This window comes from Taudactylus pleione, unplaced genomic scaffold (genome assembly GCF_031769625.1).
Source record: "Taudactylus pleione unplaced genomic scaffold, aTauple2 ptg000043l, whole genome shotgun sequence".
In the NCBI taxonomy this organism is placed as follows: domain Eukaryota; kingdom Metazoa; phylum Chordata; class Amphibia; order Anura; family Myobatrachidae; genus Taudactylus; species Taudactylus pleione.
Genome location: NW_028284445.1, coordinates 7896241 through 7912956, shown reverse-complemented (window position 1 = coordinate 7912956; position 16716 = coordinate 7896241). Strand labels below are relative to the sequence as shown.

Sequence of the window (16716 nt, the reverse complement as noted above, 5' to 3'; positions counted from 1 at the left end):
CATAACAACCTAAAGATGGCATTGCCAATCCTTCCTAAAATTGCAACTTAATCATAGTTTATTTAATCAAACAATTGCTGTCAGTAACATCATGTGAATCACACGTTATAAAGCTGGGCACACATCAGACGATGCGTACACAGCCAGACGATGCGGGTAACGGTACCCCGATGCTGGGATCCGATGGGGGAGGAACGAGCACTCTGCAGCATGGCATTGTTGGCGACATCCCCTACAGTAGAGCCGACGGGGGATGTCGTTGATGACCTATCGGAGCGCGCATATCATGGATACACACTAGAGGATGTACCAGATATGTCGATCCGCTCCGCGGGATCGGATGACATATTGTCTAGTGTACATCCAGCGTAACACTGATAGTTAGATTGCAGATGATGTTGCTGTTTACAGCCGCTGTCATTGGTCTACTGTGAGTATTATCATTGGTCATTGAGAATTCACCACATATGTTGATAATCGGCATGTAGACCATACAGATTTACATTGGTGAGGAGAGTATCCTTAATACTGCCTGACCCTAACCATAATCACAGCCCAATCCTAACCCTGCAATTGTGAAAAAGATCTGTCGACATTGTGTTATTCTGACATTCTGTCAGTGTCTACATTGTGAATGTTGATATACTGAATGTCGACACTTTGTCAATGTCAACATTCAGACCATGTCGGCATTCTGAATGTCGACATTAAGAACGAATACCCCACAGTTATATGGCATGCATCTCAATCCTTCACTTGCCAGTTGTGTATAATAACTTCCCCATTCTGCAAGAGATGTGTGAAATCTGCTACTATTCCAATAATTGTAATAGAGCCAAGATTCTGGAGCCAGGTAGGCTATCATTCACGCCTTGTAGTAAGATTAAAGAAGTTTTGCTATTTCTTATAAGTTAATAAAAACATACGTCCCCCTAAAGGCATGGGAGATAATATGTATCATAAACTTGGATGTGTCAGTGAATTTATCTAATCTCTTGGCACAAGACACAGACATCATATAATAACACCTATCTTGGAAATCCCATTGTGCGATTTAAACAATATATTGTGGTCTGTCAAAATGAAATTTCGTTGTGCTTTTATTGTGCTGATGGATGGAAGAGAGTTAAATGTCCATGCAGGAATCGTTCAGCAGCTGGATTCTTATTATTGCCAATTTGTTAAGAAGTGTAAAATAAACTGGTTTAATAATTAATTTTGAATATATTCGTGTTACTACTTTATGGTTTTGTTATCCATAATTATAAAAGTAAACATGTAATTATGTATTTACAATGTACTCAGAAGAAAAACTGAAATGTCAACTGTACCATTTACTTTTCGAATGAAAATGTCGAATAACCATAAATTAATTAACTCCAGCATCTAACTATGGGCCTAATTCAGTAAGGATCGCTATTGCGATTGCAATAGCGATTACACACGCAGTCTCACTGCGTAGATATGCTAATGATTGCAATCGCAATGACATACGCAGCCTAACATAAGGACGCCCCCTTTAACTTACACACATCCATAATGCACAGCAAGACTGCAAAATCATCAGTAACATCGAGTACCATCGCAGCCTCACGCACACTTGCACAAGCTCTGACCTTACTCAGGAATTGCTAACCTCGTTGCACGCTGTGAGTACACAAGCTGCATATGGCATCGCAGTGGCTAATGTATGCACACCCCTTTAACGGCGTTCAAACGCACTGGCACACCTGCGTTTCGCCGAACAGCCCCCAGTCACCACCCCCAAACGGTATTTCCTGTCAATCACTCTGCGATAAGTCTGCGTAGTCACTGCGATAGCAGTCCTGACCGCATCGCTTTGTAAATAAGACGCATTTGAAGATAAAAAGTCGCACAAAAGACGCTCGGCGCTACCGAGGCGACTTGTATACGTGGACACATTTGTATGTGGTATATCCATATATCTGCAAACACCATACCATTTAATCCTCTGAAGGGATTTTCCACCTTCCTAAACCACTTGCTCTCACTGCATAAGCACTTTGGTTGGGGCTCCTTATAGATCATTGCGAAAGCTGGCCAGCACAGGTCCTCACTAATTGTACATACTGGGGCCTTGCTGATTTGTGCAAACAGCAATGGTCCCAGAGGATGAACCAACAGTGAATGGACCAACCAGTGTGGGGTGGTTAAATATATATATATATATATATATATATATATATATATAATTATATATATATATATAAGGAAGGTGAAAAGCCCCTCTAAAGTTTAAATATTGAAGGAAAATGTCTTACCATCAAATTTTTTCTTTCTTCATCCATATTAATGCCATTATCCCAATGTTTGTTGGTCAATACTTGGTAAATATCTGTAGGATCGATTAATATTTTGCCATTTGGGCTTCTAGGGTGGGAACTCCGCCTTTTAATACTGGTAAAAGTATATTTAAGACGTGGCAGATCTGTAAAAACATCATCTTCCTCACAGTCTTCTTCATCGCCATCAGCAGAATCCCTTTCTTCTGAGGTATCATTGTCCAGAACGTCTGCGTCACATATAACATCAACTGAGATATCAGGGAAGGTGATTGCACTTGGTTTATGCTTAATAACTCTAACGTTATGTGTCCTGCTAAAGCTGTTGACTTGTTGAAATGATGTAGGTGACATCTGTTGACTTTGTGCGTCACTATGAAAATTTCTGGAGACTGAAACATCGCCTAGCCAGATCAGTGGCTCAGGGGCTGTCGTGTTGCTCTCTCTCATAGGTAACAGGCTTCTCATATCATTTTCAGGTTCCATCAAATTCCCAGTGATCTCCAGCTGTGGGTTGTGTGCGCTGTTTGCATAGCGGAATCCGTCAGTCCTCAATTCTTTTGACGTTAAAGAAAACTTACAAGCTGTGGAAAGGATGGACATGCCTTCAAGGTCTAAAATGGATTCCATATTTTAATAGGATTAGTCACTGTTGTGTCATATTGACGAGAGGGTCTGTATTGTGTTCTTGGCACAAAGTCAGATGTCAGTGTAGTCTTTCATAACAGCCATATTGTAATTAAAGTATTTATATCCCAGTAATTTCTTCTCCTGTAACAAGTAAGAGTGACAGAATATGAAATACAGAAAGGTGTGTGGAGTCAGTCTAGGGTAAGTACGAACTTATAAATACTAAAATTACACTTAAACCCCCAGATTTTCTGCTTTTAATGTTGACAATTATTTTGAAACATTCATCCAATGGTGTCAGATCATTCATTAAGTAAATGATCCTGGTTCAAATGATAAAACCCACTATAAATCATTAACTTATATTCCTTGCTGTCCACAGGCAGATCTGGAAATACTTAAAGCGCATTATGCTGGAAAATATAGTGATAACAATGCCCAATCACGATGACATTAATAAAAGCAATTAAATAGATTCACTGGGGGCGATTCAAATCTTCTGCTGGCTACTTTTTTTTTTTTAAGACGCCCGACAATTGTTGCTCTGTTAGGGCGCAATAGCGGCCATCGCCGGCATTTCTGCGCGCACTCAGAAGTGCGCGAGCAGAATGTGTCTGAAACACCCTGGTTAGGGCGCGCTAAATGCAGATAGCGCGCCCTAACCAGGAATTAAGACGGGTTTAGCCGTTTTAGACGGCTAAACCTTGTCTTTAAGGCGGCGAAGAGGGCGATAATTAATGAGCACCCAGAACAATTGAATATGAAACTGGGCGCTCATTATCACGCCCAAAAAAACATTTGACTCGCCCACACTCACTTTTAATATAATGCAGCAAAACTTTGTTTCAGTGGCTTATTTAATCCTGTTACCATATGTATTATGTATACATTAAGCATTAGTATGCAACTTTGAAACAACACCACAGGCAGACTGGACCGGGGGGCAGGGGGTGGGTGCCTTTTGAGTGCATTTTGGACGGCATCTGGCCAGTACAGAGTGATGGACAGGAAAGAGTAATTCAGCTGCACAAGGTGATTTAACCAGCGCAGAGGGGTCCAGCAAGAGCTCAGTCCTGCCCCCTCCTCATACACTCACAGGTGATCTCTGACATTGGATAATAACCAGCTAATGGTTCTCAGTAGGGTATTGTGTGTAATAGTGAGATATGCTGCACTCAGAGGGTTATATAATCATGCAATACATAGAGAAGGTGAAGGTGATGGACTACATATGCCACCACCACCCTCAACAACACATACAGTATATACTGCTAGTGCATGCATGATAATGTATCATATTAATAATGGCAATGCATTGTAAAAAGTAAACCATAGTCCTGTGCAGTATAATGTAACATATGTATATTGTATAATTCAAGTGCACAGTCTGGAACCTGTTCCCTAGAAGACGGGGTGGACCAAAAGGCAGTGGGGGCAGGGTCCGCTGGGGGTTTCCCCTGTGCCCCTGTGGGTCTGCTTACATGGTGCTATACATTTATACCATGGTTAGTATATGACCATGGATTATGCTTTATAGAATATGTAAAGGAAAAAAAATATCAGTTAAACCTTATTTATAAATAAGTAATTGTTTTTTTCTCTTTAATTGCAGTTAGGTGTACTGTCACATTCAGTGTAAACACCGAAGAACAATACCAAGTACAGCAGGGTTATTTACTAAGCTTATTGGCATTCAGTTGCTCTCACTGTGGCTTTTGTTTGCACATTTTGTACATTATTGTTATGTTTTGTGCTGTGTTTATCGCACTATGACCACAGCATGGCCGATAAAAATAGACCCAATCCCTGTGATTACTGTTGTATATTTTGCTATATTTTTAGCACATTTATGAAGGCCATGAAAGCGCTCTATTTAATTTTGGCTCTTTTAGGATTGTCAGAAATACCTGGAGTAGTACTTAATGCATTTATCATAACTACTAATGTTCCCAATTTTTATCTGCTGTGGTCATGATTCAGTAAATACAGCAATGCACCAAAAAGTATAAAACCAAAAATGAGTCCAGAGCAGATGTAATACTCCTGAGCACAGCTTATCATTGTAGCCTATGGGCCCTGTAGTACCGGAGGTGTACTCATGGTAGCGCTGAGGAAACGCATGAGAGACATTCAGGCAGGTGACCAGTGTATTGGTGGTTTACATGCGCAGTCAGAAGCAGAGCTGTGTGCAGGTGAGGTTCATCTGGAGGCCTGTGTGAGAGACTGGAGCAAGCAACAGTGCTGAGGCGATGCCGGAGTGTAGAGGCAGAGCCACCAAGTGCACGCTACCGTATGCAGAAAGAGACAGTGTGCAGTTCAGTATGGCACTGTTGTGCCCATGGAGGTTGACAGAATACTAAGTAAAGAATGAAGATGTCCTACAGTCAGTCTGTATAGATAGATAGATATACATATACACACACACACGTATATCTATATATGGGATCCGGTCAATATCCCGTTGGGATACCAGCACTTAGAATGCCGGTGCTGTCGCCGGCATCCCGATGGTAAGTACTGGGGTTAGGGTGAGGGTTAGGCACTAAGGGGGTGGGTTAGGTTTAGGGTGTGGGGAGGGGGAGGTTAAGTTTAAGCACTAGGAGGGGAGGTTAGGGTCAGGCACAGGGGAGGGAGGTTAGGGGTAGGTAGAGGGGAAGGGTTAGGATACTGACCGACGAGTGTCACTATCCTAACTCTGTCGGGATCCTGAGCGCCGGCATCCAATATTATTTATATATATATATATATATATATATATATACACAACACTGCAGATTAGAGCACACAGGACTCAGGAATAATTGTGATGAAGATGCTTTGTGCCCTTGTGTGTGCAGCACAAAGCATTAGATGCTAAGTTTTGCCTTATTGTGGATTATAAATACATTCATGTAATAGGACAATGACCACCTATCAAGAGATTACTCCAATGGAAGGAAGCTGTGATCACTTATAAAGTAAACAACTTTAAAATAGTAGCAATCTCCCTGACTCCTTGAAGAGTCCAGCAATCTCCCCAATTGCACCTTACTCCCATTATGAAGCTCTTATGTACAAAAGAAAACTGAGAGATATACATTCAAATGGGATCATTAGTATCATTCCCCTGCATTGGTTATAAGGCACAATGGCCCTCATTCAGAGCCGCACGTTAACAACAGTACGCTCGTTGCGTTCCGATGTTGACTAACCGCGCATGCGTCGGTGTTACACTGCGCATGTGCGTACGGCAGATTGCGTTTTTTTTTTCTCTCGTTCCTAAAATAGCGTACAGGAAGTGACATGTCAAATGTGATTGACAGAACAGGGCGTTTTTGGGTGTTGACGGGGGTGGAGATGAAAAAACGCAGGCGTGGCGAGGCGTTTTTTGGGCGTACATACATTAGCAGATGCGAACGTCAAATGTGTTCGGACCGTCTCATACGTCACTGGAACATCCGCTTTCCCTTCAAAATGCTCGCACAGCTTAGGGTCAGGATTACTCGACCACATTGGCGATGGCCTTCTCCTCCGTCCCGGGACTCAACGATGGTGCTGCGATTAATCGCGGCTAGTCAGTAAAGTAATTAGTGTTGGATTGAAAACCGGCTTGGTATGTGTTTGGAAAGCAGTTTATTGGGATAGCACAAAAGCGTACGCAGGTGGAAATCAGAGCTGCTAATGTCATGATTACACAATCAATTAGCGTACATTTTGGGTGTTTTATTTTGGCCACAATTTGTTGGTTATGGCCTATTGTAACAATAATGTCATCATGTTTTAATTAGCTCCCCTTTTTTTTGGTTTACTGTGGAATTTGCATCGCTATGTGATTTTTTAAGCGTTCCTTAAAGAGGCCTTTTTTTTTTTTTAAGAGGGTCAGTTTTTGCCTTTAGGGCCAGGATTAAATGTAACCCATTTGTACAATAATGTCACAATACAATGTCAGTTTTTTGTTTTAAATTTATTGTTTAAACACAAACAAATTGGCCTAATATTTTTTTGCCTTTTTTTTGTGGCAAAGATATTTGTTAAAAAAAAAAAAAAAAGCCATAACTGGTAACATAAACGTAAATACCAAATTTAAAAAAAATTCACAAGAAAGGAGAGGGAAGTTTTGACCAGAAAGGAATATGAGCCAAGCACAGAAGGAGTGTGGGAAAAGTCGCCATTGCTGTCACCGTTTTCTCGCCCGTTTGGCTGGGTGAGGGTGGGCGCCAGACCGGGTCCGGGATGCCATCGGGCTAGCCTGTCCAGAGGCAGATGTTGTGGCCTCTGGACTAGGCACAGGGCTAGGCACATTTGGAGGATTGGCTGATGTTGTGCCAGAGGTGGAGGATCCGGATGTTCCGGCAGGAAGGGAGGTCGGCTCCACCATGTGCTGGCGAACGAGCTGCTCCAGGGCATCGGCGATGCGGATGTTGGCCCTGGTATTTTCCGCCAGGGCCTGAGCAATGGTCACGTTGGCCGCAGCATTTTGCTCCAGGGCCTCAGCCACCCGTATCAGACTGGCGTCCATCCTCTGCAGAATCTCCGTATGGAAATCCGATTTAAAATTGAGTTCTGTGAGGAGGCCCACTGCCTGCGAGGGGGCACGCCCTGGACTGGCTTCTGCAGGGTCCTCAGCCGGATGTACTGGTTCCTCCCCTGCAGAGCCAGCAGAAATTCTGCGGCCAAGGCTCCCCTCTGGAGCAGACTCATCCGCCTCTGTCTCTGTTAGGAAAAATGCGCAAAGACTCACATTAGAATCTACATATTGGCACAATAGCATTTCAGAGTTGGTGACATCACAAGACTTACCTTGGCCAACATGAGGAGCCGCAAAGTCTGGCATGTCCGTATCCATGTTGGACACGCCAAACACCTCCACAGCCTGCACACACCCCTGTGCCAGCTCTTCTAAGTCTGTCAACTCCAATGACACAGGGGTGGGACCCCCACCTGTCCCCCTTGCATGCCTAGCCCTGTCGGCAAGTTTTTGCTTGAGACGATATTTGAAGTCTGCCCATCTGTGGAATGAAATTGGAACCATTATCCTTTTTTTTACAATGGGGTTTGTTTATAGGATGGGAAAGTGTTTACTTACCGCCGTTTGACATCCCGGGCTAGACGGACATAATCACCCACCCTATTGACAGCAACGGCGACCTCCTCCCACATTCTCCACTTCTGGCTTTGGCTCATATTCCTGGCTGCCTGGGGCAGGATGTCAACGCACTTCTGGATCAAAACCTCCATCTCCTTGCTTGTGAAATGTGGCTGCCTTTTTTTTTTGGCAGCTTTGGCGGGTTGACTGGGGCCAGCAGTCTCTTCCATGTCATCCTCCTCACCTATTTGGGTAAATATGCAGATTTAGCCACTTCACAACTTGCACAATATTATGTTTTAAAAGAATCATTGAAACAAAATGCATGAAGGCCTTACCGCCGGATTTTTGGCCATTGTTTCCCTGGTCTGAAGCCATGTCTCTGCTTCCAGAATGAAATCAACCAGAAATTAAATGTGATTTCGTGACGTATTTATACATGCGTCCTTAGTTTGCGGCCGCATCATTGATTGTGCGTCCCTATGATTCATCCTTAATTTGTACGGGAAAATAAACACTATTTATGGCTTGGTGTGTGTGGAGTCGAGGTTGCGTTGTTGGATTGTTGGCGGTTAAGTTGGTTGGATTTGGTTGTTTGCGGTTGGAGGATTTGGCGGAGTTTTTTTTTTTTTTGCTACAGTTGTTTTGGTTTTCCGCTCGCATTTTTTTTGTTTATTTTTTGGCATCGTTTCCTGATTTGGTAAGTTTTGTGCAGTCTAATTTGTGGCCAATTGGTGTCTACTTCTGGTTTTTGGTTTTATATATTTTTTTTTACACTAATTTCATCTATTTTAGTTTGTTTTGGCTTTCGGACCCAAAGACCTTTTTGTTGGAAATCTTATATATTCGAGTTTGGTAAGTCCATTATTTTTCTTGCATTTGCGAACTAATTAACGCATTTTTGACTGTTGGTGTAGTGACTTGCATTTGCGAACTAATTAACGCATTTTTGACTGTTGGTGTAGTGACTTGCATTTGCGAACTAATTAACGCATTTTTGACTGTTGGTGTAGTGACTTGCATTTGCGAACTAATTAACGCATTTTTGACTGTTGGTGTAGTGACTTGCATTTGCGAACTAATTAACGCATTTTTGACTGTTGGTGTAGTGACTTGCATTTGCGAACTAATTAACGCATTTTTCGAGGCTTATTCATCATGTAAACCAGTTTTGCTTTTCCCTTTTCGGGATCCATTTGACCCCTATTTGACGTACGGTGTGCAATGTCGTTTTCATCGATGGCCAAATGTGTGTTTCGCCTATTTTATGTGTTGGCTTGCACCAATTTGACAAACATAAAATCACCCTCTAAATTTTTGATGTCTCATTTTTGGCTTTTTTACAGTTTATACGTATCATGACAATACCCCGGCATGTAAGCAGCTATGGATGGTATCATAAAGCTAAGTTGTTTTATGTTACTTTTGGGGTGGCTCAAAAGCCTTACATTGTAAACTTTGAATTTCAGGTAGATCTGGGGCGAATTGTTCTGGCCCTGCTCCCGGAAGACGACCAACCTCAAACTCGTCCCAGGCGTAGGCATCGTAGGCATGCAAGGCCCCAGATATTTCGAACACGTGTCACCCTTTTTGGAATGCCCGATGATGAGGTTTTAAGACGCTACCGTCTACCTCCCAAAATCATCATAGACACTCTCTCATTAATAGAAAGTGATCTTGAGCGGCAAATTGACAGTCCAACAGCAATACCACCACTGACGCAATTTATGGCGGTGTTACATTTCTGTGCCTCAGGATCGTTTCAAACAACGGTGGGAATAGTGGCGGGCATCTCCCAATCCTCCTTTTCCCGGATCCTGAGGGCAGTGATGGAGGCACTTTTCAAGCACCTCCATCATTTTATTAAAATGCCTTTGGATATGGGTGCCCTTAGTGTGGCCAAGGCCAATTTTTACCAAATAGCTGGCTTCCCACACATCATAGGGGTTGTGGATGGTACTCACATACCACTTCAGCCTCCAGCACGGCTGGAGGCAATATTTAGAAACAGGAAACACTATCACTCCCTGAATGTAATGGTGGTATGTGATGCCTCCCTCCAGATCCTGTCCCTGAATGCTAAATTACCAGGAAGTGCTCATGACTCCTTCGTCATCTGGCAATCAGGGATATGGCAGAAATTAACCAACCTACAAGCTGGTGATGCGTGGCTTCTGGGTAAGTGGAGACCTTTAGTACATAACAATGTTAAGCTTGATACACAGTGTTCCTGATGTTGTCTTTTTTTTTTCACAGGAGACAGTGGATACCCTTGCATGTCCTGGCTGCTCACTCCTTATTTGGCTCCCACACCAGGGCCACAAAGTGCGTATAATTCCGCACTTACAGCCACCAGGCAAGTGGTGGAGCGCTGTATCGGCCTTTTAAAAGGCCGATTCAGATGCCTCCACCGCTCTGGTGGCGAGCTCATGTATGTGCCGGATATGGTGTCTAAAATTGTGGTCCTGTGTGGGATATTTCACAACATTGCTATAAGGAGTGGTGTCCCAATGCAGCCAGAGGATGCCTTACCTGAGGATGGCCCCCCCGAGGTTGGTCGGAGGTCAGTATGTGGGGGGGCCATACGCGATGATGTGGTGGCCAGATTTTTTAGGTAAGTTGTAACAAAACTACAGTGTTTATACCTAATGTGTTTGTGTTTGTTTGCGAACATCTAATTTTGTGTTTTTTTTCTCACCATCTTCTGTTTGTTCACATAATCTTTGGCACTCCAACGCTCACTACTTCCTGCTACCCTTACCAAACCTGGATCTGGTCCTTTTGGCCATATATTCTGGAACCCATATTGCAACGCCATGTTTGTGGAATCATGTTGCCATGGTCCTTCGTCAACCAGTTCTTGATTTTTAGTTTTTATTTAATTATTTCTTGGTATGTGTTGTATTTGAATTTATCACTGTGTTCTTTTTTTGGGAGTGACCACTTTGTTTTCTCTGTTATGTTGTGAATAAATGTTTGGAGAGTGAAATGGTCTTTCTTTTTTGGGACGTTAACAGCAAGTGTAACCAGGTTAACACAAGTTACATTTGACTAAGGGGTAATCCAGTACTGACGCCAGTTGAGCTAAACTGAAATATGTTTTCAGCTTCCCAACCCACACCAAAAGGAAGCCTGGCCCAACCTTGGGATTTGTAAGATTGGCCTAAGCAGCTTGCGCACCAACTAGGAACCTGTAAAATGTAGAAATATGTAATTGACACTACACCCAAAAAGGGAAATTACATTGTTACTGTTATGTGTTTCTTGTGTCTGTTTGACATACAAAGACAAAACACAATCTAACTTTTAAAAAAGGGAAATCCTTGCAGGAACAGTCTACTTATGTCATGCTAAACTATCTTGGTTTTGGATGTAAAAAATGAGCCAGAACGTAAATTTGTCTGAATAAATTTATTTGGAAACGTTAACAAAAATAAAAAAACTACTGGCGAAGGAGGCCAGACAGCCGGTCGAGGGCCACCAGAATGCCAATTACATGTTGGCGCATCTGGCCAACACAATCCGCCACCTCTTGCCGACGCCTCTGTTCCTCTGTGGGTGAGAAAAGTGTGTGGGTTAATACAACAATAGGGAATCCACATTAAAAAAAAAAAAAAACAACGAAATCACTCCTAAACCTAAAAAAAACAAAAAAACAAAGGGGGGGCTGCCAAAAATACAAGGCCTATGTACAAATTCCCACAGGTGTGATATGTGTATGTTGAAATCACCAGGAAGAGGTAAAGGCAAACCTTCAAAATCACCAAAAGTCAAGCCACAAAAACACGAAGAAAGGCACGACACATGATTACATACAAACAGTTTGTGTTTTCAAAAAAAACAAAATAATAACATACCGGGAGCCAAAACGGGAGCTCCGGAAATGCCTCCATGATCCTCCTCGGAGGATCCGTCATTCCCCAAAGAATGGGGAGGAGTTATGATGGACTCCGGGGAGGGGGTAATTGGAAGAGGGGTGGGTGGAGGAGAGGGGGAAGTGGGACGGAGGGGAAGGAGGCCCGACATTTCCGGGAGAGGGTCTGGGAAGGATGGGGAGGAGTGGGGAATAGGGGAAAGATTTGGGGTGGAGTGTTGGCTGGGGGTTGGGGATAGTGTCCGGGAACGCCGTCTGGACGGATGGTGACGGCGGAGTCTTGGCTGTCCCCCTAAAATATGTCAACGAAATTGCGGTTAGTTTATGGACAAATCCGGGGACCAAAACTAAAAAAAACAAAAAAACCCAAAAATAAGCCAAATAGGAGTAGAATGAATAAATCAGAAAGAGAGGGAAAACATGCACACGCAGATATGAGTACAAATAAGAAATAGGACAGACAGGAAAACATGCACACGCAGATATGAGTACAAATAAGAAATAGGACAGACAGGAAAACATGCACACGCAGATATGAGTACAAATAAGAAATAGGACAGACAGGAAAACATGCACACGCAGATATGAGTACAAATAAGAAATAGGACAGACAGGAAAACATGCACACGCAGATATGAGTACAAATAAGAAATAGGACAGACAGGAAAACATGCACACGCAGATATGAGTACAAATAAGAAATAGGACAGACAGGAAAACATGCACACGCAGTTTGCCCCACAAACACAAACATTAAAACCACAATACATAACACTTACTTTCCAGGATCTGCATGCGAAAGCATGCCAGCAAGCGGGGCGTTCGCCGTTGCAGGTCGGACCACCTGCGCTCCAGCTGCCCGATGTTGCGGCGTGAGCCGAAGGACCGCAGGCGGGACCGTGCCTCCGCATACGCGGAGCGCTTCTGCCGGTTGGTCATGGGTTGAGGTTGGCTGGTGATCCGGCGATCCATGACCTCCGTAAGCACCAGCAGCTCGCGCCTGGTGAATGCGGAGGCTCTCATGATGGCAATGGTGTTTTTCTTAAAAAACATTTTTGATAAAGTGTGTAAAAATTTTCTGATTGGCTAATGTATTTTGGAAATTAACAGGAGCAATTTTATTGGTTAGTGTATGAGTCATGTGTTCGACAGGGCCAGAAATCTCTGGAGAGTTATGATAGGCTTGATGCAGTGACATGCGTAAGCAAATTTAAATAAAGAAATGAACCCAGGGAAATATGCGGGGATCCACAGCAATAGAACAATTGTTTAATTGTGGTTCACATGTTTTTTGAACAATAAAAGCGAATGTTTCATCCGTACGTATTCTGCGGGTAAACACAAACACGGACAAGAGTAAAGTTTCTTGCATTGTGTTGAAAAAAAACAAACAATTAAGCTAATTGATACATTGATTGGCATGATACGATTGATGGAGGTAGGCAGAATAAAGGAGCAGGTAATCGACATCTGACAAGGCCACTTCCTGTTTATACTTGTGCGTGCGTTCCTTTCAAGCCATTTCGGGGATGTACGCTCGCTATTTCGTACGCTCGTTAGTTAGAGGAGGGGTCGTCAGAGTTTAGGGAGGAATTTTAGATGCGAACGAAAATACGAGCGAGCCATTGAATTTAAATATTTTTGTACGTACGCCTAACGTACGTGCGCCCGCTTGCGAGTGGGTCTGAATCAGGGCCAATGATCTTTTTGGCTACATGCATTTTCTGAAAAGTATCAGTGTGTTTTCATTTACAAGTAAATCTTACTAACTGCTTTGGGGCACATTTAGATGTGTATGTAAATCAATTGTATGACACGCCTCTCAGATGTAGCAGTACACACCAACTTTAATACGCATTTATAGGTGTTGCTTTCACAATCTCCCTGAAATGCTTTTGGTATGCCTCCCAAACGACAGCATACCAACGGTAAGTATTAAGGTTAGGAGGAGGGTTAGGTTTAGGCACTAAGGGGAGGGTTAAAGTTAGGCACTAGAGGAAGGGTTAAAGTTAGGCACTAGGGGAAGCATTATGGTTAGGCTGTGGGGAGGGAGGGTTCGGTTGCAGGGGAGGGGGGTTAGGTTTAGGCTGCTGGGAGGGTTAAGCTTATGTTACTTACCAACAATTATTGGTATCCTATCCCTGCCGGGATGCCAGCGTCGGGATCCTGAGCACCGGCATCTTGTACCCAACCCTTCCCATTGGTTAGAGAAATACAGCTTGTAGAATGTTGTATATTAAGTTACGCTGCCAGAGGGGATTTACAAAGGTGTCTGGATTGTGTAGGTAGGTTGGTATCCATCCAATCAAGTGTCACCATCGAGTCCATTGCAATTTAAATATTCCACAGGCGTAAGTAACCTTTTGTAGTATCCATCCCATATGCGATGAGTTCACGTGAGAGAATACCACTCTTCCGCTACTCATGCCATTAGGCTTTTGTAAAATAGGTCCTGGGTGGGCAACCCTTTCTCACTATATCTATCTATCTTTTTTTTATTAATTTTTCTTAGTTTAGTTTAATTATCATTAAAAATAAAGCTGTGGGGTCATCAATTAAAGGTAACGATTAATATAAACCCACTCACCAAATGGGTTGGGTACGGGATACTGTTTGCAACACCGACACCCTGGAGTTAAGTTGTATAACCCTAACCTGACCCTTAACCCTTCCCCACGCAGACTAACCCTAACCTCCCCCCCCCTCCGCAGCCTAACCCTAATCCTTTCCCCACACCCTGACCCTAACCCACCACCTAGTGCCTAACTCTAACCCTCCCCCTAACCCTAATACTTATGGTCTGGATGTCAGCGGTCGGGACTCTGGCATCCTGACCATCGTGATGCAAACTACATCCCCACCAAACACATTTTATACAAACTATGCTAAAATATTAGCTATTGTTACTTATATGTTAAATGTTACTTTTGTGTGTTTGTGAAATGTCTGACAGCATAAAGCTGACTTATGTATCTCACATTTCTCTAAATATTCACTATGTACAATAGTTACATTATGTTATAGAAAGACATACATCTGTGTTGTACGGTTACAAATCAGTTCATACCGTCAGACTGTTTTAAGCAAGTTGGTTATGAATTTTCATGAACACACCGAACCCCCTAAATGAACACTGAAACTTCATAGGAACATGCTATGTGATACATCATACAATGCATTGCCTGCCTGAGATCTGTGCCTCGTTTACACAGGGGCCCTGTGGCAGTGAACATACTAACACAAAACCAGCAGGTAACAAGTATAAGCAGCACTCGCTGTAATGTATCGTGTAATACAATTATATAACAATTCCCATCGTTTTTTGTATCTCCAATAATCTCCAATAATTATCTCCAATAATGAATAAGGGCATAACAAGGTACCACACACAACCTCCTAGGCATTTTGCAATGTCACATAATGTAGTGGCAGTGACAGGTCTTACATGTTAAATATGTTCTTTGCAAAATGTGTCTGGTGACAGGCTGCATCTACAGACATAGATATATAAATGCAACAGATAATAATTTTGGCCGCCATTGTAATCCATTCAGTGTACCTTTCCGTGTATCCTTTACGAAAGATCAGGTGCAGAAGATATGCACTAAAGTACAGACACCTCATCAAAACAACAACGTGAACGAATAAAACTTTATACTGAGAGAGTAATGAGAATGAAACATTTACCTGTAGTAGAAGCATGTTCTTAGAAATCACAGATCCAGGGGTTAGAGTAGAGAGTATAATCCAATTGGAATAAAGAGAGCAATGAAGCAAAGTAAAATGTTAATACTAGATTTCTTGTATGAAAGACATGTCAGCTTGCATGCTGCACACAAACTCTGTCAACAAAAGTATGCTGAGGTTCCCTTAGGCTAGGACTGCCTCTACAAGCAGCAGGCAAATTATTCCAATAAGAGAGGGAGGGAAGGCTCGCTTAGTTGTCATTATAATATATGAATGGATCAACATAAGTATTTCTTTTTTTGCCTAAATTTGAATTACCTAGAAAAGACTATCAAAGTAGCATTGCTAATAGGTGCTTATTGTGCCTCGGTTGGTGTGAAGCTGATGTATAGTGTATATTACTTTGCTTACAATGCACACACAGGTAAATGAATGAAGGTTGTACAATTAGGTTAGTTGACAGTTGATGTCTACTACTAAGTCCATATAGCATAAATATTCCGTAAACCATAGTACACACTTGCCAACTCTCCCCGATTGTCAGGGAGTCTCCCTGAAATAGTAGCAATCTCCCTGATTCCCTGAGAAGTCTAGTAATCTCCCTGATTGCACCTTACCCCCATTATATAGCGGTTATATATTTAAAAAAACAAAACAGATGTATACATTCATCAACATGTAGATCTTACTGACTGCTTTGGGGCTCATTTAAATTTGGATGTAAGTCAGTATTATGACACGCCTCTCAGATGTAGCAGGACACGCCCACTTTACCATCGCGCTCGTAGGTGCTGCTTTCACACGCTCCCTGAAATGCTTTTTCAAAAGTACGCAAGTATGCCATCGTATCCATTCACTTATTGAACAGACTGGCGCATGTTAATGTCTATGTGTTTTTGGTTGCTATGGGTTACAGCAAATCCTAGATATTATTATTATTAAAGTGTAACTGTTGCCTACACAACCTTTTCTGCTTTGAACAAATACTTAATATAGCTCAATTCCCTAGGAGCCAGTGACATCACTGAGGCGCCGGTTGAGGCACCCAATGTAGATAGACATTTTAGGCATAGAACTAATATGCCGCCGGTTGCTGGTGAAGTGATAGCACACAATTATAGGAATATTGGTTCAGGCCACAAATGGCCGCCTTTATG

The 16716-nt window shown here is 42.6% G+C and overlaps 1 protein-coding gene across 2 annotated transcripts in view; it reads right to left on the bottom strand.

The window, feature by feature from the left end:
- Positions 1-2353, bottom strand: part of STARD13 (StAR related lipid transfer domain containing 13) — a 382223-nt gene extending 379870 nt beyond the window's left edge. The window contains exon 1 of one of the 2 annotated variants that reach the window (XM_088460227.1): positions 2283-2353. In XM_088460227.1, coding sequence (XP_088316353.1) covers positions 2283-2309 — 27 coding nt within the window. In that variant the 5' untranslated portion in view covers positions 2310-2353. The remainder of the gene's footprint in view (positions 1-2282) is intronic. The other variant, XM_088460230.1, reaches the window with a different exon arrangement.
- Between the last annotated feature and the right edge of the window lie 14363 nt (positions 2354-16716).